This window comes from Chelonia mydas, chromosome 10, assembly GCF_015237465.2.
Source record: "Chelonia mydas isolate rCheMyd1 chromosome 10, rCheMyd1.pri.v2, whole genome shotgun sequence".
Taxonomy (NCBI): Eukaryota; Metazoa; Chordata; order Testudines; family Cheloniidae; genus Chelonia; species Chelonia mydas.
Window position 1 is genome coordinate 70,412,057 of NC_051250.2, and position 27,324 is coordinate 70,439,380.

Here is a 27,324-nt window from a genome sequence, read left to right on the forward strand (position 1 = left end):
AACAGGATAGTGCTTTCTTCAATTCAGTCAAGAGCGTGAGGGAGTGAGTGACTGTGTGTGCATGTGTTGGGGTGGAAAAGGAGGGAGCATGCAAAGAAGACTCCAAGTGTATGTCTGCCCAGTAAAAGCCGTGTACAACTAGCTTACCTGAGCTCCCTTGAATCCAGCTAGCAAGGGTAATAGTAGCGAAGACAATGCAGCATGGGTGCTGCAGCACAGGTAATACAAGCCCAGCAGAGACCCAGGGTATGTACTCAGCTCACTATCCACTCTGAAGTCCTCCCGGCACTGTCTTCACTTCTATTGTTACCCAGGGGGCTAGCTCAGGTAGGCGAGCCCACGCACAGCTTTTGCTGCGCAGACATCTCCCAAGAGAATTCAGAGCAGATCAGCATTCCCTAGGCCCAACAGGACCCAAAATCCATCAAGAAATGTGAGTGGGGAGATGACGGGAGCATCACTGGCTGTAAAGTATTTAAATGAAAACACAAAGGTAAAATAGATCCATAATCCTCTTCCCCCTTCTCAGGCTATGCAAAACATTAATTAAAGCAAGTTATTCCCAAGCATTGCTGTCTTGCAGCTGATGTCTGCACTGAATGATTTAGTAGGGGCAGATGGATTTCTGTTTAGCCAGCTAGAGCCAAGTTAGGCCATGAGGTTGTGGTACAGCTCTGTCCTGGCAGCTGAGAGCTATTATTGCTACTCACAGTTTACAGTTGTGAAATCAGACACCAAACAAGTGGCTTTCGTGTGGCTGTATGTGACTAACACAGAATGCCAGGATCCACGGGAAGGATGTTCTCCTGACCAAGGGCTCCCAAGATAAGGCTTGCTGCCCAAACCGAGGTAAAGTTTCCCAAATAGGTCCAGGAAAGGTTTCTCAGACAGCCCCAGGGTAAACAAAGGTTGTCACAACTCACTTGCCATTAATGACTCCATCTGGATTGAGCATAGGGATGATTTTGAAAATGAAACATTTCCTCAGCAGCTCAGCAATGGGGTCACCGCTCACAAGGAACTCCACAGTCCCCTTCATTACCCAGCTGGCATTGCTCTCCCCAGGGTGAACACGGGCCATGAGCACCACATAGGGACGATTGCCTATAAAACAGAAAATAAAACTTTGTTTTGTATTTGATCTTTGTGGGTGGCATTTTGCCTTTTAATCCCTGGAGAGAATAATATGACAGTAAGCCAACAGAGAGGCAGCGCTCCTTTGGTTTTGACATTTCCTAATTCTAAAGGCCATATTTTCAAACTGGCTTCCAAATTTGCACCCATGATTTTGCACATGGACCCCCACCATCCTGGAATTTGCCTGCATAGATAACTGTATGCATAGCTATAGGGTTTTCTGCCTGAAACTGCAGCTTGAGATTTCAAGGCCATTTATGAAAGTTTGACCCTGTAAATTAATGACAAATTGCGCAGATGCTTAAAGGTGACAGGACAGGACTCCATTTGCTAAGGCCCAACTTCACCTTGTGTGTTTCTCCTTGAGCAGCTGATAACATTCTAAGCCCCTAAGCATCTACCTGTCCTTAGGGTTTTGCCTGAGATGCAAGATCTTGGGAAACTTCCTAAGCCCTCCAAACTGTCAGACCTTTTGGTATTAGCACTGCTGGGGGAATCAAACCCACTGGTGTTACAACTGTGCAGGTGACTTTGCACAAAATAAAGGAAGAATAGAGATATAGGTTTTATCTAGGCAGGCTGCAAAGAGGACAGTGTCTGAGGTCAACCATCACTACATACTCACTTAAAGTAAGAGAGACATTATTTCCCTGATTTAAGTAAACATAGGTGGTGCAACTAGTGACACGTATAGTTACTATTGCCTGACACTTTCAATTATAAGACACTGTTTTCAGTTGCTTATAACTTTGCCAAACTATTTGCTGGGGTTGAAATTTTCAGTGCCAGTTGTCTGCTTAAAGAGGAATTATTTTGGGAAATTTCAGCTAAAAATGTTGTTTTGCCCATGTTAAAAAAAATTTTACAACTATTGCATTGAGAAACTCTAACACCTTCATGCTTTAGTGAAGGGAGCTGAAACTTGACAGGAGTTGGAGGGAGTCATCGTGATATCAGGGATGTGTCTTGCTGTTCCTGTGAAAAAATGTCTAAACTTGGCCAAGTAATAAGCCTCTGAAAAATCTCAGTTTGCACATTCCATCTTCACTAAGCATGCTCCATGGAGAGAGGGAGGGACAAGGTCTGGGAATGGGGATGATCGGTGTTGGGATGGAGGGAGAAGAGCACAGGAGGGGGGATGTGGGCAGGAACTGGGGACAAAAGTGAAAGAAGAATTATTCTGCTTAAAAATGATACTGTTGTGAGTATTCACAATGTTGAGCATGACTTTGTGTATTTTGGTTTTGTGCAAACCAGCATTTGTTAGTGTCACACCAATGCCAAGATGATTTTGTTCAGCTCTATCAGATCATTTCTGAAATATGTAACATATTCTTTTGCTGTACCTATATTGCTCAAGGGGACCTGGATTGACAAGCCTTTGGGGCAGGACCAAGCAGAACCTGTGTCCCTGCAAAAGGCATCAGCTACTCTTTACTGCATAAGCAATAATATTGTAAATAAATACTGAATTAACAAATGATAATACTTTGCCCTCCTATAGCGCCTCCTGAGGATCCCAACGTCACACATGGATTTCTAACCACTTTACAAACATTCATGTCTTAATCCTCATAATGTCCATGTTCAAATAATTAGGTAAAGTAACGAGAGGTTTACTAACTTGCCTGACAAAACAAGACTGTGGAAGAGATGGAAACAGAATTCAGATTTCTCATTTCCTACTCATTTGTATCAACCCATAGACCATGTTTCTTCTTGACAACTGCATATGTAGTTCTTTAGTTATTCCTCATTGTAAGTGTCTGGGCTACAGACTCAGATCTAGAGTTAATTTCCCTCTTTCTTTCTCCCTCGTTCCTCCCAAGCCCCCTCTCCTCCTGCCAACAAGTAAGCAGGTATAAAACAATGTAAGCTGTACCTCTGATTTGAGAACTCACACAGAGCTGCTGTATCATGAGTCCAGTAAAGCAACGCGAACTAGAGCTCAGTTTCCTGATAGCCTTATATTAGTTCCGTATTGTTCACATACTATGACTTCCTGTGGGTTACGCTGATCAAAATACAGAAAATGCCTTGAGCATTTAAAAACTGCAAGAAAAGATCACCCTGGCCTTTGCCAGTCTTAGAGGGTGAGGCTCCTGTTCTGTTACAGCCTCTACGCCGTCTGTCTGTAGCACTTTAAAGTAGCAACAAGCAAAAACTTCAGCCTTTGCGAAGACATCAGCTGCATTTTCCCATTTCCAGACATTTTCTTCTCTCCCCCATCACCATGATTTAGTGCAGTTTTTCACTCTCACTGCTGAGTTAAACTTATGGGACTGTGCAGTTGTAGCGGGGAATGGGGCTCCTGAGAACTCTGAATGGACAACAGCTGTAAATAGCACAAAGCAAAATAAAATGTGTTCTCTTTTGCAGCTTTAACAACTTTTATCTCTTCTCTGCATGGGAGTAAGTGCAGCATGTTAATTGAGAGGCCTCGTTCCAGCATATGTATTTCTGCCCTCGGCCAAAAGAAAACCCGAGAGCAGGGTCAGCATGCTATCCACAAAAGCCCAGGAAGGTTTTGCCATAATTTTGCCAGTGACGTCAGAGGCCTAAATCCTGTTCACCTCACAGGGTGACCCCCAGAGCCCTCTTGTCTCAGCTGGACCACATGCTACAGAAGAGGCTGGAGCGTGACCAGAACTTATTTCCAGAAACCCAGTGGAGGTTATTTGGGTTTTTTTCACTTGCCTGGGTTCTGCACCCTCTGAGGACTCCTGCAAGGTGCAGAGTGACCGCATCCGTCACTGAAGACATTGGGTTGTTGACGGCATTCAGCACTTTGCAAGTTTGGGCCCATGGGTTTGAGCAAATTCACGGGGGGTTCTTCTCCTGGCTTTACACATGGATGCTATTGAAATGTATCAGGTAACAGTAGATATATGGTATGGCTGGGGTGGAACACATGACCTTTGGCTCCAATTAGAGAGGCCTCTGGTACATCAACTGAAGCCTTCTTTTAAAACACGCAGGAACTACAGAGTAAGTTCCTTACCCGTGAGCAGCTCTGACATTCCATAAACAGGAGGGTGGCAATACAGGTGCATGCCAGCCAGCACAGTTAGCACATGCTCCCTCCCTACAAGCAGTCACTGATAAACCCCATGCTGGATTGCTGTGCATCCCTGGATCACACCCTGCAGGAAGACTAATGATGCAGTAAATAGAACAAATTGCTGATGACACAGCCATAAAATTCCCTTCCACTGAAATATTCCAGAAACATAGATTTAGTTCTGTGGTAAGCAGGGGCCTAGGAGTGAGCTGATCTTGCACTTTAAGCCGCTCAGCCACCTATCTGCATTACTATTGCTTTAGTAAAGGTGATGAATGTTATTGCTCATGAAAGTTCTGGACAACGGCTCTGGCCAGTCATGCTAAGCACAGACAAGCCCAGTGTGAGTTTCTTGGACACAAATCAGCGGATGCAGCTCAGTCCTGACCTCCAACTCCCCCTGCTATTGCAGTACTGGCTCCATACAGGGTTCTGCTGAAGCACCACATTCCTGACTCAATTCACCCCTTGCTATGCCACTGCTGGGCCACACACACAGCAAGGCCAGTGCACCTGACACCTGTCTTGCCTCTCTATCTGCTGTTCCTGACTGGAGTGTCTCCTAATTGTCAGTGGTGCCCAGTTGCACGTGGTTTCATGACATGTACAGTCACTTGGGATCTCTTTCTCACATGGGTCCTTCAAGGCTAAAATTTGAGACCAGATATAAAAAGTATTAGACCAGTTCTTAGACAGAATCCTTGCTGAATTCTGGGGAAGCTGCCAGAAAGCTCGGGACAGCCATTTATCTTTGCAAAGCCCACATGGCATATAACCTTCTCTGAGAATGCAAATAATAAAAAGAGAAAGCACAGGAACCTTTTCATGCTACATAAAGCCTATTCCAACTGATCATGTCTTGTTACACTGTGTTACATTTCAACATGCCCAGAATACAACAGGGCAGCAACAGACGCCAGGAATCCTGAGGTGAAGGATTAAAGAGGCACCAGCACCTCCTGGGAAACTTTAAAAAATATCCTTTGAAGTAAGAGTTCTGCTAACATATCACACGTTTCCCATCTCTCTTCCTCTTCCCTTCATTCATTATGACTCTGGGTATTTGCATGAAAACAGGGGCTGTGTGTCTTCAGTACAGCTTGCCTGCTCCTGCTGCTTAATCTTATACCTGTTGTCAGGTTCCTCTGGCTCTGACATCATCAAGTCTTGATGCAAAGGCAATTCTGACGTTGCTGAAGATTATAACAGCAAATGGGGGAGCCAGCAACAGAGGCAGAGAGAAACATGAGGGACCAACAAAATCCCATTGTCCCTCAGAATAAAGAACAAGTGAGGGGGAGTGCAGCACAGTTCCAGATGGGCCTGATCCAGGTAGAGATTCTGAGCTCCTCAAATTTCAGGGTTCTTTCATTCTGACTCTGCCCACTGTAAAGATAAGCAGTTTCCACACAATATAGGACTGGGATTTTAAAGGGAGCTGATAGAGGTTACATATCCAATGCCCATTGAGTTCAGACTATCTGGGTTTAGATTCTCCCCATCTGCTAACACACACACTCTCTCTCTCTCACTCACCTTGGAAGTTCAGGGCTCGACAATCAAAGTTTATCTTTCATGCCCGCTCCTCAGCATGATGGGGCTTTATTTTGTGCAATGCTGTTAACACACATGCATTCAGCATCCCAAAGCCTGACAGCTACACTAAGCCAGACAGCAGACAGTATATGGTGCGAGGCAGACACAACAGGGCTCCAAGAACACTGTATGGGATGACTATAGAAAAGCAGCTGGCCGTGAGGCCACCTATTACACATGTCACAGGAGACATGAGACATTGATACCGAGTTGTCAGACCCTTTCAGTTGCCGCAAGACCTGGTAATCTCCTTCCCTCTCCATCTGTTGCATCCCTGCATTATTCAGGAGGGTTGGGTTTTTTTTAAGTACATAATAAATGTATTATTATTGTTCCAAATGGCAAAAAGGGAACATTACAAGTGTAAAATTGTCTTGGCCATGAACCGCCTGTTCTCTACTTCAATATCCTGGTGGGGGTGTTTCAGGCTCCAGGTTGCTTGGCAACCTCCTTTTGTTGCACGTGTCATTTGAATTCATTCACCTTTGAATTCGAGATGTTCAGAGATGATTGGCCAGTCAGAACACAGGCACATGCTGCTCAGGCTGGGTGCAGCTTGACACGGTGCCACTTCTGATCTTTACACTCGGGGAGCTGTCAAGTATGGTTTTAGATCTATTTTGAGGCATTTGAAAGCCGTGGGAAGAAGCTGCCAGGCATTATTTCTCCACGGACATGGCACCCTGCCTACAGAGCATGGAGGACGGCTTGGCACAGCATCCCCTTTTCCTCCTTCCCACAGTCTCTATGCTGCTGTTAGCACTAGCACTGATCTCCCAGATTGCCCTTCCAACCGATTATCTAGGTGGCTGATGTAGCTGGCACCGGATTAGGGTTAGAGGAACATGAGTATCTATCATTCACAGCCCACATTCGACACATACCATAGCCTGAATTTGTTCTAAAGACAGTAGGCAATTTGAGACGTTCTCAAGTATTTTGTACTGCAAATCACCGATTTTCATTCTGTGTGTTTTGAAAGTCAGGCCTTGGGATAAGAGCAACACAGGTTGCCTTGTTATATTGAGGCAATCTATCTGAGGCATGGCAGGTAGATGGGGGACGAAGGTGCTATTACCTTGTAGGATTGCCACCTCTTAGATACAAAAGTACAGGACATCTGGGATGATACTGATACCATAAACTGGACAGCTGGCATTGTGTATGGAGCACCTTTTCAGATTTCCCGGGACAGCTACCTCAATACAGGGATGATCCTGCAAAAACCTGGACAATGGCAACCCTAGTTCCTGTAGGAGTACGTTTGTGCATGAGTCCTGCTGTGATGGTACCGGGCACGCAGGTGTAAGAGCAACTAAGAATTGCAGTTAGTGGGAGCCAGGAAGAGCAGGGGACATTTAAGCAAGAGCACAGCCAAACTGTATCCCACAAATGGGACTAGTCTGAACGCTGATCAAGGGCAGTGGGACCACAAGCCCCACCCCGAGCTCTCTCATGGGTTCCCCAGGCCTGGGTAGCTGGAGTGTTAAGTCCGGTGCAGAGGTCCAAAGAGAACTGCTAAATCCATGGGCAGATTTCCCCAAGAAAAGGATTTCACGTGAAATGAATCAGGCAGGAGAAAAAGGCTCAGAACGTTTCCTTTGTCATAAAACATTCTCCCATGGTAATCTATAATGATGGGGAAAGGAAACTGTGATAATTTATGTGACAGTGTAATGGGTTCAGGGTGATATATGATACTTTATAAAAAGTGAACCTGAGTGGGACAGAACTTTAATAAGTCTCCAACTCCAAAACGGTAATATTGTAACCTATTGCACCAATATTTCATGCTGCATACTCACTGTTCATACACAGAGGTATCTATATTTACCTAATTTGCAGTGCAAACTTCAGCCAACTAAGGGCAAAGGCTTGGCAACCCTCCAGTGATTTCTCTGGTGAGTCACACATGCAAGGGACCAAAGGCGTCATTAGCCTATTACAATGTACTTCCATTGACTTCCAGGGAGTTGTGCCTGCTTATGCCAGCAGTGAATTTGCCCCAAGGACTCTGTCTGAACTCAGGGCCATATACTCCCCTCAGTCTACAGCTACCAACCCCACTGACTTAGTCGTGGCTTCTTTGCATGTATAAAAGGTAACATGTGGCCCAATGGGAGAGACTGCAGATGGGGGTCAGTGCAGATAGGGTCCCGCAGGGTATTCACAGGGAATTGCATATTGCTGCTCATACTGTGTGCAGTGCTCCCACTGGTGCCTGGTGCTTTCCTCCCTCTGAAAAACACAGTTCCTCTTAGTGCAATCCCCAGTCTCCTGGGCTGACACTGCCTGCTCTTTGAGCATAACAGCAAGGAGGAAGAAGAATTACTTAGAGTGCTAGACAGGGGTGAAATCAGGGTTAATGGGATGAAACTTAGCAAAGGAATATTTAGGCTGAATATTGGTAAGATCTGTTAGGCTAAGGAAGAGACTCCTCTGGGGAGTGATAGAAGCTTATGTATAACTAGATTGCCCAAACACTAGAAGCCATTTTGTACAGAACACTCCTACGCTGCCCAGTGGAGAGAGGAGGTGACTTAACAGGCGTTTCCTTCATTAATTTATATGGACCAATTCCTGAAGTCCTTATTCTGGCAAAACTTCCAGAGTGTCTAGACAAGTGAAGAATAAGGAAAAACATGAATAAGGACCTCAGGATTTGGCCCGATCATTCTATAACAGTAGGTTAAAATCAATTTGGATCCCACCAGGTTAGATCTCTAACTTCTACTTTCCAGGGTTGACATGGAGAATGGAGCATGGGGTAGTGATCCAATCAGAGCTGGGAATAAGAAGCATCAGATGCAGCAGGAAGATACAATATCCAGGGAAACAACCAACCATTTGTAGGGGAGAAGAGTTCAATTTGTTATCTGAAGGGACGGCTCTGAAGCCGGGAGTGCACTCTGGTCACAGATATTGTCTCTATGGAATGGAGATCCATTTCCTGCTGAATCCCACCTACAGTAAGGAAATGTTCATTCTTAAACATATGTTGAGTCTTTAAAAAAGAGGCACAGCGCCACCTCTGCCTCTGATTTGAGATCCTCCTGAGGGGATGAGTTTTAACAAACAAAAAATTATGAGGCAGCAGCACAATCAGTCTCCCATTATCAGAGGGTTAAATATCAATTTTTATCAAGAGATAAAGCATCACAGATTGGCTCTGATAGGAAAAATTAAATTCCTGTTCTCCACTTGATTTGATTTTTATCACTCTTTTGCCCCAGAAATGTTCTGTTGGGGAATGTTTAAAACAAATTTTCATTCATCCCACACTAACCAAATGGGAAGGGTTTCTGACTGTGTGCGTGCAAGATAAAGAGAGAAAAAAGGTCAGATAGTAAAAAAGAGAAGGAAAAAAATCTTTGAACAGCAGCTTCTAACACTTCACAGCAGCAAAACCATCACAGCAAAGGCCTTTTGTAGGTTCACCTCCTTGGTGTTATCATTGCACTCACTCCTGGCACGTTGCTGTCTCAGTCTGATCCTAGTCTTTAAAACAGTATCTCCCATAGGTGATCACAGATGAAACATTCCTCGTATTCCACCTAAGAGAGTTTGGCAAGGTAGAACCGTCTCCACCTTTCAGTAACGAAGCTTGCCTTGATGGCTCATTAGAGAGTTCCAGATACCACTGAGCAAGGTAAGGGAGCAACCAATGGGGTCTTCTGTCCTTGGGCAGAGGGCTGGTTGCTTCATGGGAATGAAGCTGTTGTTGGCCCAGGGAAGGAGGTGAACTTGTGCCATAAGGTACCTCATCTGCTAGTGGACTATGCTGCAATGAGCAGGGAGGGGGATTAGGAGGAGGCTCTGAATAGAGGGGAAAATTCTAGCCCCCAGTGGGGCAGCTACAATATCCTAAGCTTCTGCCCCAGCAAGGGACAACCTCACCCATAAATGACATCGTTCTGTACATGGTTTTGAGTTGATGCAAATAAGAACAGTGAGGTATAGAATCAGACTGCAAAGGGTGGCTACATTTTTCTGCGATGCTTAGGAGTAGTTACTTCAGTGGCTGATCTGTGTTGTTAGTGATTGTTATCCATTTGGAATTCATTTTTTATCTAGCAATCTGAACACATCTCTTCAAAGAACAGCTGTCTCCAAGTTCCATCTGAGCAACCAGCATGCAAAGAAGTGCCTGAATGTTGCTTTCTGTGGCACCAAACTAAGGCATGTGGACTTCCAAGTATAGTTTAGAGTGGTTCTGGATTGTAGCCTCACCTACTATCAATGTGCCTCAATTTAAGGTGGCATCTTGAGGGGGAGGAGAGGGGGTTGCTGGAGATCTTTGTAGATGGGAAAGTCTGAGCTCGTTATCACACAGTCATATTCTCATCTTCTCAGCAGCTGAATACTGTGTGCCGGTATGGTCTTGTAGAATACATATAAAACTTGTCACTATGCAGTTGAACACTGTTATGAGAATTGTCACTGGAGTGTTGAAGTCAACAGCAGCAGTCTAGCTTTCTGTCCTCATACATATCTTACCACCATCCCTTCGAAAAGCATAATAATAATAATAATAATAATACAAGAATATGACCACGCAATAATGAACCCAGACTTGCCCATCTTCAAAGATCTTCCAGATGTCAACTTAACTCAAGGAACCCTTTCCAGTTAGTGGCCAAAGCTCTTAAAACCACAGGACTCCAACCAAAAGACAAGTGGCAAAGGCTGTGAAAATAGCAGGGTCAACAATCAAGATCTGATTATGGATCCTACAGACCGACCACCTTGCTTCCCCATGCCATGTAAGATATGGATCAGCGCAAGCATACCAAAACCTCCCGTGGGCAGTGTAATTACCAAGTACGTGAATGGAAAATGAAGGACAGCCCTATATGCTAATATAGAGAAGACATCGAAACCATGGAACACCTAGTGAACTGCACTTCTCTAAAATTTTTCTCCAGATAGACAGCCTTGAGTCATTCCATGTCACTGAAAGCCACAGAGTGGATGACAAACTTGGACATAAACTTTTATGTTTCTTTTCAAGTTGTCATATGAAAGAAGAAGAGCACATCTATGCACTGGTGTTTTATGTTTATGGCTGGAGTCTCAGGGTGCCTTCTTCGGGATGAGAATGGTGTATGTGGGTGTTGGAAGGGAGGTAGCTTCTGGGATGAGCTGCAGAACTGATGAGTGCAGAAGTTATTACTATTATTAAACATGTTGTTATCGATATACCCTAAGGGCCCTATCAGGATCAGGGCCCTGTTGTGCTGTGGACCGTTAACACTGAGATATAGGTAGGGTGTTGAATGACTTCACTGTTTATTTCCTTGCTCTTTTGCAGTTTGCTTTGGTGGGTTGTGAAAGCTTTAGCACAAAATGAATGAAGTTTTTTGGAGTACAAATAAATAACTGCTACCTGCACACCTTGTGATGCATGGTGCTGAAGAACTAGTACCTTCAGCTACCCAAAAAGGCAGGTTCTTTAACTTTGCTCATTCAAGGGTTTTCCTGGGTTTATAGCTTTTGACCACTCTAGCAACATTTGGTTAATGAGTCCTGGGTTATACATACAGCTGGGAACCATGCGCCATCAGATTCCTTCATTCATGCTGCTGTATAAATGTGCGGATGTGCACACACACTGAAATATCAATTTCCCTATGACTTTGCCAGGAACGTAACACTCTTCAGAAAGGCTGAATAGCACATAAAATACAAAATTATTTTTCCTCTAATGATTAAATATGTAGCAAGTGGCTCTTTGGTTCATGGAACCAGCTAAATAGGACATCTGAGAAGAGGCCGGATGGAGTACAATGAACAGTTATGTTTCTTCCTACAGCATCTGACGTTACAGTAACAGAGATAACTACCACCAGGATTCTCAACCTTCATGCTTCAGGGCATCAACTGACCTCCAGCTGGGGTCAGGAAGAATTGTTTCCAGGTGCACAGCAAGGCATAAGAGTGCACAGCAAGGCATGCTGTGAGGGGTTTATGCCATCCTACACCAGCTACTATTGGAGGCAAGATACCAGACTAGATGGATCATTAGTGTGTTCTGGAAGGGCAGTTCATCTGTTCTTACAAACCAAGTGCCAGGAAAGTTTAGGAAAGGATTGTCTCTTTCTGAAAACTATTGCAAAAAGTACTTTAACAAGACCAAGGAAACCCTGAGTGGAGCAGACAAGCTCTTATGACAGCGAACACGTGACAATCCCACAGAGAAGAGGAGGGAACCAGGTCTGCTACATATCACCTACTGTTCCCCCTCTTCTTTCACCCACACCATCTTCTTAGAAGAGAAGAGCACATTCCAGTATATCAGAGCGACATTTCCAGCATTCATTGACTATAGTATCCCAAATGATTTTCAAGTTATTTATTTTTAAAAAATCAGTCCTGGCTAGAAGATTCTATTTGTCAAGTAATGGGACGATGCAAGTGATGGCTGCTGTTTAGCTTGAATTTCTGGCATATTTTGTGCATCCATCAGCTCAGCGGAGTTGACTATGGTGCCACGCTTCACTGATGGGATCCCAATACCTTCCTGCATCTTTAACCCACATTTCACTGGCAGAGCTTTGAACATTTGCAACAAATGCTGCCACAGGGCCTGTCACCCTGCATGGCATAAGAAGAGCTAGCTCTGGTTCCTACCTATTTGCCTTGGAGGTTTACTGGCCCTTAAGTCATTATTGCATTGCAAAGCCTTTGCAGCCACTTCATCTTCAGATTTGTAAACTATCAAAATGCTTTTAAAATACATAACACTTATTTAAATAAAAGACTATCCTTGTCAATCAATGTCATGACAGGCTGATGACTAGCACTGCATGGTATGATTTATTTCCCCATTTTGCCCACCAGAAAGCTTTTTATGCCAGTACCTTATTTGCAAGGGATAAGGTGACATCCATTCTTTAACTGCGTAAAGAGTTAGATTGACAAGGTAGATGAGCTAATATCTTTTATCAGACCAACTTCTGTTGGTGGTTGGGACAAAACTTTCAAGCTTCACAGAGCTAATCAGAACGTCTGAGCTAAATACAAGTTGAGTCAGACTGTTACGCATAAGGGGTTCAAACATTCTGTAAGAGACCAAATTAAAATAAAGTGAGCAATTAAGGGTTAGCAAGCAGTAGGGTGTGTTACAATTTGTTGTAATGAGCCATAAAACCAGTGTCTCTGGTTAGAGTTAGAGTTACGATAAAAACCATATACGGTTAAAAAAAAACAAAACTCCTTGCCTACCATTCTGACACCTTCAAATATTAAAATGTAAAGAAGTTTGAAAGCTTAATACACTTTACTTAGGCTGTTTGTTTGCTCTGTGCATTTCACTCAGCTTGGATGATGAAAGTAAGTTAGTCAGTTTCTCAGCTCATAGTCCAGTTTCACTTTCAGGTTCTCATGCATTAGCTATTGGAATAACTTTTAGGGCACATTGGCAGGTTATGTTTTAGGAAGTTTGTGCTAGTGCTTCCCTGTGCCTATAGGACTTCAGTTTCCATGAATGCAGAGAATATGAGCTGTTTGGTGGTAAACAGGCTGTGTTTCCCCTGGCTGGGCAGAGTTTTTAATTGCAAGTTGTGGCTAGGCAGATGAAAATAAAAGCTAGTAAATAAGTGAGTGAGCTCTGCATGGCAAGAGATATTCGAACTGGGGAGAAAACTGATTGAGGATAGAGGAAGGGGGTCTTGTACTAGGGAAGAGACACATCCACCAGAGCTTGTGTTAGTTAGCAAAGCAATCTGGTCAATAATTCAACCCACCTGAGAGAGGAGAGTTTTGCTTTCTTAAGCACATCTCTACAAATGTGTGCACAGGCCAGCTCGTGGCCCGGCATACTGTGCTGCATGTGCACATAAGGGTGGACTTGGGTATGCTGCATCTTGGATGGTCTGAGGTTAGCAAACACGAGGCGCAGTGAAAACAGAGAATCAGTCAGATGTATTGCACAGTCCGAATGCTGGAGACAACATGCACCCAACGAATGCAGCTTATAACATCCCAGAATTGCATAGACACCCTCTTGCTGCCTCTTGCTCACTTATTCGCCTGCTGCTCTCATTTCTTTCCTCAGTCTGAACCCAATTTCTGAGTCAGTTTGTGCTTCCCAGTGACCTCCTGGCTGTTGATTTTCTTGCCCTTTTAAAATGCTTGACAAAGGTGCCACAGAAGGAATTTGGCATCTGGAAGCTGTGACAGACATGACATGGCCTGATTTATGAAACATAGCTAAACAGCTAGGGCTGCCAAAGGCCAGGATTTACACAACTGTGTTCCTAGAGTGGCCTTCAATTCCAACTCTCCTACCCTGCTGCAATACAAATTCCCTATTGAGTTATGGAGCGACCTGCAGTAGCTTAGACACTGATTTATCAGGGCAGCCTTAGTGCCAGTGCTGTGAAAATAGCAGCCTGCCTCCTCCTGGCCACAGGGAAAGGAATGGCAAAGGGTCTGATTCTCCACGGACCTGGATCTTGGTAGCCTTTGCATCTGTGCAAAGTGGGCACAAAAGGCTACCAAATTGAAAGGGTAGCATTTTCCCCCACTTTGCACAGATGTAAGTGACAACACAAGAGGAAAGTCAAGTCCTAGAAGTTTTTGACACCCTGAATATTATCCACATCATTATCTTTGCAATATTCCAAATGCTTCACTCAAGCATTTCCGTTTTTGCTCTCCTATGGGAGGACAATTTTACCCTTTTTTCCGCCTGTTGCTTCACATCTACCTCGTGGCTGCAGGACCACCAAGGTACTTCTATAACATTCTATCCTCTCTTGGATGAAGAGCCCCTTCTTCTATCCATATACCCCTCCTTTCTCTGTCACCTCCTTCCCACTTCCGTCTCACCTTCTGCTGCATTTTTTTTTCCTCTTGCCCACACAGATTCCTGGTGCCTATTAGCATCCACCTATTTATCTAGACATTTATACCATGCTTAACACCATGGTATCTGGGTGCCTAGCAAATGGCCCAGATCAGTGGTTCTCAAACTTTTTTTTCCACGGACCACTTGAAATTTGCTGAGGGTCTCGGCGGACCACTTAATGATCTTTCCAAATGTTTTTATACCGTTAGCTAACTATTGTAAAGCTCTTTGGATAAAAGCACTTTATAAAAAAAACTTAATAATAATTACCTTTTTTTGTTCTACAGATAAAAGCACATAACTCATATTTTAATATCAGTAGCCTCACCTTTCTAATGCGATGGATGTGCCCTCTCTCCCGCACCATGGCAGCCCCCGAGCTGGGGCTGGGAAGGAGGGCCATCTCTCCCAGGCAGCCACAGCCCTGAAGCTGAGGAAAGTCACCTCTTTCTCTGGCCGCCACAGCCCTGCATGTCCCAAATTCCCCCCAACCCCCTCTTCTCACCCCACTGCCCCTTCCCACCTACCCCCTATTCCCCCAAGGCCACCACCTCATCTTACATGTGTGTCTTCTCCAGGGTCCAGGCACCTAATTAGTTGAGCACGGCTCCACTAATTAGGTGGGTGGCCCTTCATGCTCTCATGTGCGGCTGCCCAGGCGCACACCTTAGAGGGAACTATTCGCGGACCACCTGAATGGAGCTCACAGACCACTGGTGGTCCACGGACCACAGTTTGAGAACTTCTGGCCTAGATGTCATTTCTGGAGTCCTGTCAGTGTTGTTATGAAGCAGTCAGTGACTAACTCCTTCTATCCACCCCATCGCTGCAACATCCGAGCACCTCACAGACATTTATGAATGTACCCTCAGAGCACCTGTAAGGTAAGGAAACACTGAGACACAGAGGAATTTAATAGATACGGGGAGTTGGGGGTGAGCTGAGAACTGAGCACTGATCTCCTGAGCGCCAGGTCCAGTGTCTCATCCACAAGATCATCCTTTTTCCACTGCTTACAAGCTGGGGTCTGAATTTCTGGCCAATGACTCAATGCTTGTCTACACTGCCCCACAGTTCAGACTACAGGGGTGCATACCTAAGTGCTGTGCTGTGCTTCCCCTGTTAGATGCCAGGGAGCCAACTAAAAGTGTCCTGGCATTAAAGTAATCCTCTTCAAAACAGAACTACATTCATGTGAACTAAGAACCTTCTGGTGCGCACCCACAACATCCACATGGCGGAACTACAGCACACCACTTTGGTGTGCACAGCTATTCACACCCCCGTAGTCCAAACTGCAGGACAACGTAGACATAGCCTTAGGGGTCCATCCTTATTTTAAAAGGATGCTCACCTCAGTATCCTTCAGCAACCATCAAACAGCACTGCAGTATTTCCAACATAACTTAAGTGTGTTAGACCATTGCTATAGATTAGAGCAGTGTCAGTTTTGGTTTTTCACAGGGGCAAACTTGGAAAGCTTCCTACTTGCACAGACACACAGTCACACCCCACTACTCGTTTACACACTGAAAACCACACACTCAGTTTATCACACACACCTCCACAAAGTGCCACAATCCCAAGACCTGCATCCACCCTTGTCTATTACAATTGTTTTGGGCACCAAGACGTGACGAGTGGGAGAGAAGCCTCAAGAAAAGAGCTAGAGGAGAAGGTGAGAGGCCAGGGGGAGAGAAGAATGGTTGCAGAAGATCTTTTCAGACTTCTTGTAAAAGAAAACCTGACAAGATCATAGACAGGGGAAGGGAACTGAAGATGGAAGAGAGGCAACCTCATCATCACACCTTCTCATGCTTTCCCCCCAAGACATACACACGTTTGTCATGCACAACCTACCCTCCACCCAGACTCACAAACTCATACACCTTCACGCACTCACCTGTCCACACACCCACTGATCTTTAGCAAAAGGTAGGACATCTTTGCTCTGGCTAACTCATTGCCTGGTTCAAGGAACTTGAGCAGCACTGGGACTAACCTGGCAACCCCTCACAACAGCTCGTTCAATGAGTTCAGTGAAAACAGAAGAGAAAGACTTGTAAAGGGAATTACAAAGAGGCAGGGAAATTACATTTTTTTCCCCATAGCTAAGTAGCACGACAATTGCAACTGATAGAACAAATTAAATTCTAAATGCACTGGTGATTTGATAGATATCATTTTACTAAGTGTTACTGAGAAAATGCCTTCTTTGGGAAACAGAGTTAAGATCCGGAACACAGCCTGTCGGTTCTGGGACCTGATTCGATTATGTGGAGTTTATTCACAAAGTTAAGGAGAGGAAGGGAGAACACAATTATTCAGAGATACAGTGTCCCTTTAAAAAAATACAAAGCTAACCCTAGCAAAAGCAAATGCTTAAGAGTGTTGTGGGGGGAGCAGGTAGCTGATGGCCTGAAAAGAAACACTTACATATAATTGTTCCCTTCTGGGAAGGGGAGGAATGGAATTGTAACCTGAAATGAAAAATGTTAGTCTCTTTACTACTACTCTTAACTCTGGAGGTCACTCTAGTCTGGGAGATGAGAAATGGGATCCAGAGCCTTTCAGCTGGTGTATGAGGCCTTGAATCAAGTCCCAGACAACAGAAATGGATTCCTGTGAGCATTGAAGTGCTGCGTGGTGGATCTTTTGAAGTGACTTGGGAGTCTGAATCCAGTTCCTAGTGGATACATATCCACATCGCAACATCCAGCACAGCACTTGGTCTCCATGCTGATAATCTCAGTAGAAAGACCAAGGCCTGAACATGGAAATTAACTCCTCTCTCACCTACAGAGATCACTGTTCCTGCATCAGAGACAAGGGGGTGAGCTCAGAGAACTTCCAAGTGTCTCATGTAGATGAGAACAAACCTGCCTCTTTTGCAAAGCACCGTTTCAATTAAGTTATCCAGTGGTTTCAGTCCTATTTTTATTGATAAGTTCTTATAACTGCTGTATAACTGCTACTGCTTAGATGCTAACTAATTCTGGTTTCTGAGAACATATACGTTACTCACAGGAAACCTCAGTGGTTTATGAGCAAATGTCAGTCAGTGGGGTGTTTTCAAAATGTTCACCTCAACTACCTGTTGCATATTATTCATGTTATGTGATTGGTCAACTAAGTCACATGGTAACAGTCCTGCTCTCTAATTGGATAACTGAAACTTTTAAATGAAACAGATAGGGTCTGATCCTGCACAGCTCTTCCAACTCCTATTGAAACTGAGTTGCAGCTGGGAGATACACACACCAGGCTCTAGAGCCACACAAGGATTTAGGTGTCAAACTGCCACTTTAGGCACCTAAAGCCAAAATTTAGAAGTCCCTACATGCTTATGTTTCTGTCATTAAAAGCTCTTAGGTGCCTAAAAGCCTGCTGCTGGGCCTTGACATAGCCATCCAGGTGCCTAGCTCACACCTCAGCAGTGTCCTCACACTAGGCGTTGCCATGCCTACCTCGCCTGTAGGGCCTGATCAATTCATGGCTTGGTTCCTGTACAAAACAAAGGAGATGCCCCTTTTACAATTTTTAACCCAACTATGTGATATTCTGGGAGGCAGGGTCTCTCTCAATCTCTCCTTCTGAAGCTGTTTCCCTTTGTATAAACAGTCATTGGAACAAGGACTTGAATCTCCCACATCTGAGGTGAGTTCCCTAACCACTGAGGTATAGAGTCATTTCACTGTGGCCTAATGACTATTTATTTATACAAAGGGGAACATCTTCTATGGAGAGAGACACGCTCCAGAGTAGCCCATTGGTTAGGTTGATTAGGGCACTCACTTAAGAGGGCGAGATGTTCCAAATCCTTGTTCCACATAAGGCAGAGCGGGGAAGTTAACCCAGATCTCCCTCTTCCTGGGATGGTGCTCTTACCCCTGGACTAAAAGTTATAAGGAGAAGGGCTTAGATGTACCCAACTCCAGGCCAGGGCTTCTGCCTGTGAATCCTGAGGGGAAGGAGACACCTTCCTCCAACCTCGAGTTAGTCACCTAGGTCCGTTTGGAGAGGTGCAGTTTAGGCTATACCCCTCTTCTATGTGTTTCCTATTGGCTATCTTGGACGATTTCCTGTTCAGTTTGCTGGGTTTTGTGGATCCCATTCTTAGGCACCCAACTCTCCGCATGCACTGGGCAGGGAGCCCTGGCACCTAACTCGGGGCTGTGGATTCTATGAGGTGGAAGGATGCCTAAACATTAGCCGTTGCAACACTGAGTCTCAGTCCCCTTTGTGGATCTAGCCCCAAGGGCTCAGCACTTCAGGCCCAGCTCAGAAATAGAAGAACAACAAATGCAAATACTGAATAGCAAATACACTTGTTCTCCCGTTATCACCCTTAATATTGTGCACATATAGCATTTGAAAAGAAAGGCCATCCTCCAAAGCTACACATGAAGAAAGTCCTAAATAACTAGTAAGAGGTATGAAAATACCAAACAGCTGTTCATAATTCCAACAAATGTGCAATAACACGGTTCTGCACTACTCAACCAGCTCCTCTCATTAGTGATCCTGGGCTAGTTAGCTCAGCCTGGATAAGATAGGAATGCATAAGTTGTAACATCAAATCTAGTAACTGAGGACTGCCTTTTCCAACCAGCCATTGGGTCCTCTGTTACCAAACCCTTTAAGGCTCAAAGAGGAGTCCAGATTACCTAAATGAGGCTGTGGAAGGCAATTTTTCAAAGATGGGGAAGCACCAGGAAACTCCCCAATCCAGAAAAGGATGAAGAGTCAACATGTCTGTCTCAGAGAGGGAAGGGAACACTTTGTATTGCTCTTTAGCAGCTTCTTTTCTATCTCAAACTCCCAGCAATACTATTTAGAGAGCGCCTGTCTGTCTACCTACGCAGGTACTATTACGGCTCTCATCACCATAAAATCTGAGCACCGCACAATCATTAAAGAATTGTTCCTCCAAATACCAGAGCCCAGGATGGACAGATCAGCTGTTCTCTATACAGCTCAGGCTTTTCCTCTGGCCTTCTGTTACAGGTAATCAGCAGACAATGATCCTCTCCTCAGGGCATAGCTTCAAAAGACTGGGGTTTTGCATAACTGGCGCTGGGGAATTTGCATTAACTTCTCCGTAGGGATTCCCCAGGAAATCCTCTTAACGCTTATTGTCCCAAAAGATTTGCCTGGCACATTTTCAATATAGTCTTTGAAACTCCCAAGTCTCACATCTGTCATATCCCTTTCCCCCCCCAGGAGGTTACATACAATCCTGGCCTACAATAATACATAAACTTAATACAGTAAGGTCATTGCAGGAAATTGCCATATTTGTCACAATACTCACACTAGTTCTCATCAAGCTAGCATACTAAAAATAGTAGTGTAGCCATGGTAGCATGGGCTGCAGTAAGTAATGGCATGGGCTACCTGCCCTGAATACACACCCATAGGGTTGGGGGGGGGGGAAGGGGGGCGTGGCAGGGGTGGTACTTGGAGCAGCCAGCCTGTGCTGCTGCCCACGTTGCCCATGGCTACTCTACTATTTTTAGCATGTTAGCCTGATGAGAGCTAGCGCAAGTATATCTACTCAAGCTGGGAATCGCACCCCTAGCTCCAAGTGTAGACATAACCTAAGAAAGTTGCCCAAGGTCACACAGGGAGTCTGTGGCAGAGAAAGAAGCTGAACGCCGGTCCCATGTGTCCCTGGTCATCTTAAACAAAAGACTATGTCATGGTAATCTCTGAGAAATTTGTATGGCACTTAGTACAATGGGGTCTTGATCCCCGACTGTGGCTCCTGGTGTTTACCATAATCTCTCTCTCATGCCAGATCATCTTTGCAGACATAGGGAACAGCACAGCGTAGCCATTCATTCCTGTCCATGGCTGGCTCCTCCATTATGTCCATGTCTTTGTGTACGACATCCTGCCATCTGGTCAGTAGTCAGCCTCTAGTTTGGCCTGACCTCGGTGGTATTTGCATTATTGGCATCCTAGCATCTGTTCATCTTCAGCAGTGTCTCCACTGTTGTAAACTTTTCTATTGCAGCAAGGCCTGAACCCTGATTTCACATCCTACTCTCCTTTAACTTCTTCATTTGTCTTAAAATCATTCCACTTTAATCCTGTCATCTTTCTACTGTCTCCAGCCTTCTGATGTCTGTTTCATTTAATGCAGCTGCTTCCAGACCACAGAGTGATACTGTTAGTCTACTGGTTTCATACATTTTTACTTTGGTACCAAACAATGTTTTTATCAGTTCATAATTTTGTCAGTTGGTCCATCTCCTTTTAACCTCATCCTTGATGGCACTGATAAAACTTCCCAGGTTCACATAAGATTTTACTTGTTCTGCGACTTCACCACTGCTACATTTCAACACTTTATCTACTGTCCGTTTTCCAAGATGCAACCGCTTTGTCTTCTTGGCATTTATTGTAAGCCTGGATTGACTACACCAATTTACCAAGGCAGTGAAGAGTATCATCTTTAATTCAAATGTGTCTGCCAGTTGTACAATGTCATCTGCATAAGATACGGAGCTTAACTTTAGATCATCCAATGTCACACCCTCCAACTTGTTGAAGAACATAATGAAAAGTGACAGTGACTCCATGCCCCTGGCCTTACACTAGTCTTTGACTTGAACCAGTTGCTTAATTTTCCACCAATGCGTATGGCACTGCAGGAGTCTTGGTACATCGCTTTTATAGTTCCAATTATCTTCTCTGGAACGCCATAGGGTTTTGTTACTTTCCAGAATGCTTCCCTCCAAACTGAATGAAATGGCTTTATGAAGTCGATGAGAACAGCAAACATCTTTAACTAACATTCTCAGGACCACAATACAAATAATAATAATGGAAAGGAGCTTTTTGGGCAGTGGGGGAAAATAAAAAGGAGAAAAAGTTGAACATTCTGGAGGAACATCCCTCCCACAACAAACTTGGCAATTTATTAGAACATAAGCTTGTGCTATCACACCACTTTTTACCTGCTCTATCCTTCCATTCCCCTCCACGTGCTCAAGGATAATTTACTTCAGTGGGATTAAGGTATTAAGACCTGACAGATGTCCAGTGGGTAAGATCTGCAGTGAAAAGGTGATGCTATGACTTGAACACAGAGGGGAGTAACTACTGAACCAGAGACAGAAACTGTTTTCAATGGCAGAAAAGGCCTTCATTTGGTTTCAACAACAACCAGCATAGATTGATTCTCTCCACACTGGAAACTTGCCAGTTTTCATAAAGTTTCAACTTGCCAGTTGTCATAAAGAAAGCTTGCCCTGCCAGCTGTCCTGCTGTGACCATTCTTCCCTGACCGCCTTTCCCCCACTAACAGGCACCCAAGAGGGCTTAGAACCCACCAGGAACTGAAGAGGATTGGTTCCTGTGACAGCGCTGCATTCAATTCCATTTTAGCCATGGGGTGAGAAATCTTTCTTCACTTGCCTTGGAGATGGACAAAGATGGAGGAGGTAGGGACAAAGACAGAGAAGCGGTCAGGAAAACTAGTTAGTACATCAGCTATTCCTCCTAGCAGCAGCAGGGTTGCAGTCCCTTTTCCTGAGAGCTGAGTTTCATTTCTCCAAAGCAACACAGGTCTAGATAATACTCAGTCCTGCCCTGAGTGCAGGGGCCTGGACTAGATAACCTCTCGAGGTCCCTTCCAGTCCTATGATTCTATGATAAACTAAACAGACAAACCAGGTCCCTTTGCCTGACTCTCAGTCTCCTACAGTAATCTGTGCTCCCTGCAGGTCTCTCTCTCTCCATTGAGCTGTTCGTTGGCCTTTTATCGCAGGCCCAGGTGGCCTGCAGGCTATCATCTGATCCCCAACCTCAGATCTATCACCTGGGAGGCAGCTAACTCATCACAGCTGAGGGCTATGTCCAGCTCCCTTAAAGGGACAGCCCACCCTCTGACAGTCTGGAATTCTGCCTCCAGAAGTGGCCAACACTTTGTATTTCAGAGGAAGCATAAACCTCCCTAATAATGCACCTGGCCAATTGAGCAATGCTATAACAGGTGGAAGGAATTCCTCCCTGACCTCTGTTTTGTCAGTTTACACCCTAGGGCATGTCCTTTGATTGTTCCTATATTAGCAAGCAGGTTATTATTGCTCATGAAATTATTCAGCCTCTGCAATCAAGCCGGCCCTAACGGGTGCCCTCCCTTGCTAAGCCTGCCTTTGTCACAGGAAGAGTAGATTTAGCTCAATCTGATTTATACAGAACCACACTGACCTTTTAGAGTGTGCCCCACAGCACCATGAAGGACTGGAATTTACTGCCAGACATGGGAAATGTGTTGTTCGGTGAAATAAAGGCTTTTTCAGGCTGTGATTTGAGCTTGATAGCAGAAACCTAGGAGCAGCTCAATGCTCATTCACCATTTGAGAAAGGAAAAGCAGCTTGGAGGCTCTCCTGGGCTATCTTTCATAGCTCTACCAAACAGATGGGTGATTGGAAGTGCAGCATGCATAGGTTATTCTGAAGCCTCTCTGGGGGAGGGGAGATGGATTTTCTCTCACACCTCCCTGCTCCTCCCAAGAAAAGGAAGAGTTTGGGTAACCAATCAGGCCTGCAGTGTGTCCAGGGCAGTGCTTTTCATGATAGGTGTGTTGCAGAGACCAGGCTGTAAATTTCCCCAGCAGTGTAAGTAATGCACATTGAACTCCACTGGACCTATTTCAGTTTCATTCATAATTTTTAATGATTTATAACACACTTATAAGTAGCGCCCAGAGCCTCTGAGGAACTTATGATGAGAGCTTACATGGTAGAAAGCAAGCACAAAACAAATAATAATAGTAATAAGTTATATGGTGGTTTACATCTTCAAGACAATTAATTAACCTGACGGAAAAGGCTCCGAGATTTTTGGAAACCCTGGAGTCTGCACAGCGTTAAGAAGGTACCCACAATATCCTGACCTAAGAAGGCACCACCTGTACACAGTGCCAGAGAGAACCACCAATATCCAAACACTTTAAAATAAAATGCATCGACTCCAAAAAGGAAACGGAAAGGCTCTTCCAGAACATGCAAAAGGTAGAAGTTCCTGAGGACCACGAGCTTCAACAGGAAAGTAGAGGCAGACTGCAGAAGGACAGTCACCATAAAACGCAAATATCTTACCTCATGTTGGCAGCTGTGTCTGCTAAAGTGTCCTGTAAGACAACATATGCACCTTTTCAGCCAGCAAAGAATTCCACTGGTTCCACCTACTCCAAGGCCTATTTGTCAGGCAGCTCCAGATCCTAGCTCACTTTCCTCCCTGCATTGCTGGCTGCCTTGACTAATTGGATTCGGTGTTTTAATATGCATTTTGCCAGACTGCAGGCTGGCTGCCGTCTCACTGTTGTGCAGGCTGAGTCAGCTCCCCACCCCCACAAGACACTAGGATTCAAAGAGCAGCTGATGCATTATGGAAAACTTCAGTGAGCACTGGTTTGCAAGCAGCCCTGCTTCTCGGTCTCAGATTTCTGTACTACCCCACCAGCCTCCTTCTCTGTTGCTGAGGACGTTTGCATTCAAGCAGGAGTATACCATGGTTTGGAGCATTGCAATGGGCTGCTGTGGAGATGACTGGGGTGTCACCCGCAGAGGACTGGGACTGGAGATGTGCATAATGAGGAATTTCCTGAGACATTTTGAACAAATTTTTCCAGCTTCCATTTAGGGTCCTCTTTGTGCCTGTTGGAGACGCTGGGCACTACTCTAGGTAACTCGGGGGGGGAGGGGGGGAAGACCACGAGTGTTGATGAAGCCCTCCTGCTCTAGGCCCAGGCAAACCGAAGCTCCTCCATTCCTTGAACTTTCTGTAACCCTGCAAAACTATGAAGAAGCTAGCACACAAATAGACATGTTTGCACACGGCTCGCTAGCCAAAACCAGCTCCAGCTGGGTAAACGTATAGATAAGGAAGGAATGTTTAGCAAAAACTAGTAACAAGTATAACCAAATAAGGCAAGGCTTGAACAATGCTAATGAGGAAAAATATAACTGGCTGCTTTAGATGATTGGCTGCGCTATTGTACGGGGCAACAGGTAATTGGTTGTATATGCTTGTGTAGTTAAGTAGGAAAAAATGGTATAAATTGTATGGTGTAACTTGAGACAGCTCAGTCTCCCTGTGTCCCTATTTGAAGCTTCAAATAAACTCTCTGCTTCTCCACCCCGTTGTGGTCATTGGCGCGACGCACACCGGGCAACAAACCCCGCTGTTGCTTGCCTCGGGCACTCTGTGCCGGCAACATGCCCTTGCCCTCAGCTTTAAGTGTTTGATGAACTAGCTATTTGTGCAAAGAAACATCAGGCTCTGAATTCTGTAACAACTTGGGATGAGCCCCAGTTTTATGTAGAAACGGGCTCTTTTTCACTCAGGACATCTGCATGAAAACAGGGTTGCGGTTTTCACAAAGCTTGTCTCTTCCTGTCACCTAGGGTGTCCAGACAGCAAATGTGAAAAATCGGGACAGGGTGGGGGCTAATAGGAGGCTATATAAGAAAAAGACCCAAAAATCGGGACTGTCCCTATAAAATTGGGACATTTGGTCACCTTACTGTCATCTAAAGCCAGGGGCCTGTGTAGTGTCCAAAGTAAGGACTACTACAATTTCCTGCCACTGGCACCAGTGTCATTAGGAGTAACGCCAATGAACAATGGAATTATAGCAGTTCAAAATCCAGTATAAGGGAAGGCAGAATCAGGCCCAGAATGTTTATGGAAAACTAGGAAGACAAACAACTTTTCTTTTTCCAGGGAAATATCTTCAGAAATAAAGAATGAAGAGAGGAAAGAGATGAAGAGTGGAAGCAGAACATGTTCAGTGAAAATACATTTCTAAGGAAATTTAATGCTGGTGAAAGGTTCCAAAAGACTATAATGATGAAGCCCCATGTAAATACCTCAACAGCTAGACTGACAATCAGTCCTGAAAACAGAAATTCTTCGTTTCCTTACAGAACAGGTGCAACATGGACAATGGTAGCATCCGGCCAGCGTGCCCCACCCCTGACTTAGGAGGGACCACCTCCGGGGGTGAGGGAAGCATTCATTCTCTATTCAGTCCTGGGATCTCTCTCCTGAAGTGTCACATAGGGTATCAGTAGTTGTAGTGGTTTCAATGACATAAACTTATGTCCACTAGACACCGGATTATAAGACCATCAGTACATTCCACCATTGGCCACTGAACTTCCCGAAGGAATTTCTGGAAATGGGATTGTTTTCAGTGTGAACATTAGGCATATGGAATGGGGTGGGGCCTAAGGGTATAGTGGCGTTGGCGGTACTGCATATATTTGTGGAAGATGAGGTCTAATGCACAGATGTCATTAGCAGGATGACAGATGTGCTGGGAATTGTTACTATTTCAGAGTGGCACAGCACTGTGCCCTCAAGTTTGAGCTCCAGCAGGACTTCTATGGCCAACTCCTCCAGCCACTGGAAAGCTCTTTGCTAACACAAGCAGGTGTTCTGCCTCTCTCTATTAAAGCTGTCAGATTAGAGCCCTATTTGAGGAGCACATTTTCCTTTGGGGTGGGCTAACCCAGCGAAGCTGTTATCTGATTTGATCCCTGCTTTCTTAGGAGACACATCATCTCCAGCTTTGAGAAGTTTCAGAGTAACAGCCGTGTTAGTCTGTATTCGCAAAAAGAAAAGGAGTACTTGTGGCACCTTAGAGACTAACCAATTTATTTGAGCATAAGCTTTCGTGAGCTACAGCTCACTTTATCGGATGCAACCGATGAAGTGAGCTGTAGCTCACGAAAGCTTATGCTCAAATAAATTGGTTAGTCTCTAAGGTGCCACAAGTATTCCTTTTCTTTTAGCTTTGAAAAAGTTATTCAAAAGAAATGTGCAACAGCTTTTCATAATTAATATGCAGCGCCGGTTACCACGCAGAGAGCCGGCACAGTTATAATAACTTGGAGTCAATAATTCATAAACTATAATGCATTATTAATCAATTATTGAGGCCTGAATTACATTTAATGAGATTAAACTGATTGGAGCGCTAAACTGTTTGAATCATATTGATTTAATCAATGTGCTTAATTAAACTGTGTACATTTTCCACACAATCATTATTTCCCAGTATCCTGTACAAGTGGTCTCTCTGCTATTCTTCACTCAGGAATTGTTCTTGAAAATTAGTTGAACATTAGTACTTAAAGATAAAGTGTCTTGTTTTTATTAAAAAAAAATCAAACCAGCTAATACGCCATCTAACTAGCTTGTGTTCGCACATAAGGAAGTGCACCGATGTTGATCAGAAAGATCTGTAGATACCTCAATAAGGCTGTATTCTAAGAAGAAGAGGTCAAATAAGCACATCTGATCAGTCTCCATTTATCCAGTTGGGAGAGCACACAGAAACCTTAAAGACTATAAGCATCCTTATATACCTACCCTATATCTGTAGTGTCCTACCAGACTTATGAAACAAGAGTGCCCTCCAACCCCATCAAAAGACTTAATTAAACACAAGCAGATGCTGCTGCTTCTCCCTGTTAACCTTAATGTCTTCTCCAGTCCAGGAGAGGGGGAATGCCTACCAAGCATATCAGCTATTATAGACATACATCCATTAGCTTCTGACGTACTTTGCCCACTTCCCTTGCCACTGCTGCTAACTAACAGGGACATTTGGATTTAACTTTAAACAAACTACCCCTGCAATTCAACCTCTTGATG

General features: G+C 44.5%; 1 protein-coding gene across 1 annotated transcript in view; it reads right to left on the reverse strand.

Annotated features, from left to right (window-relative positions):
- Window positions 1-27,324, reverse strand: part of AGBL1 (AGBL carboxypeptidase 1) — a 354,668-nt gene that overhangs the window by 240,231 nt on the left and 87,113 nt on the right. Inside the window, exon 17 of the mRNA XM_027822795.3 lies at window positions 924-1,104. Coding sequence (XP_027678596.3) covers window positions 924-1,104 — 181 coding nt within the window. The remainder of the gene's footprint in view (window positions 1-923; window positions 1,105-27,324) is intronic.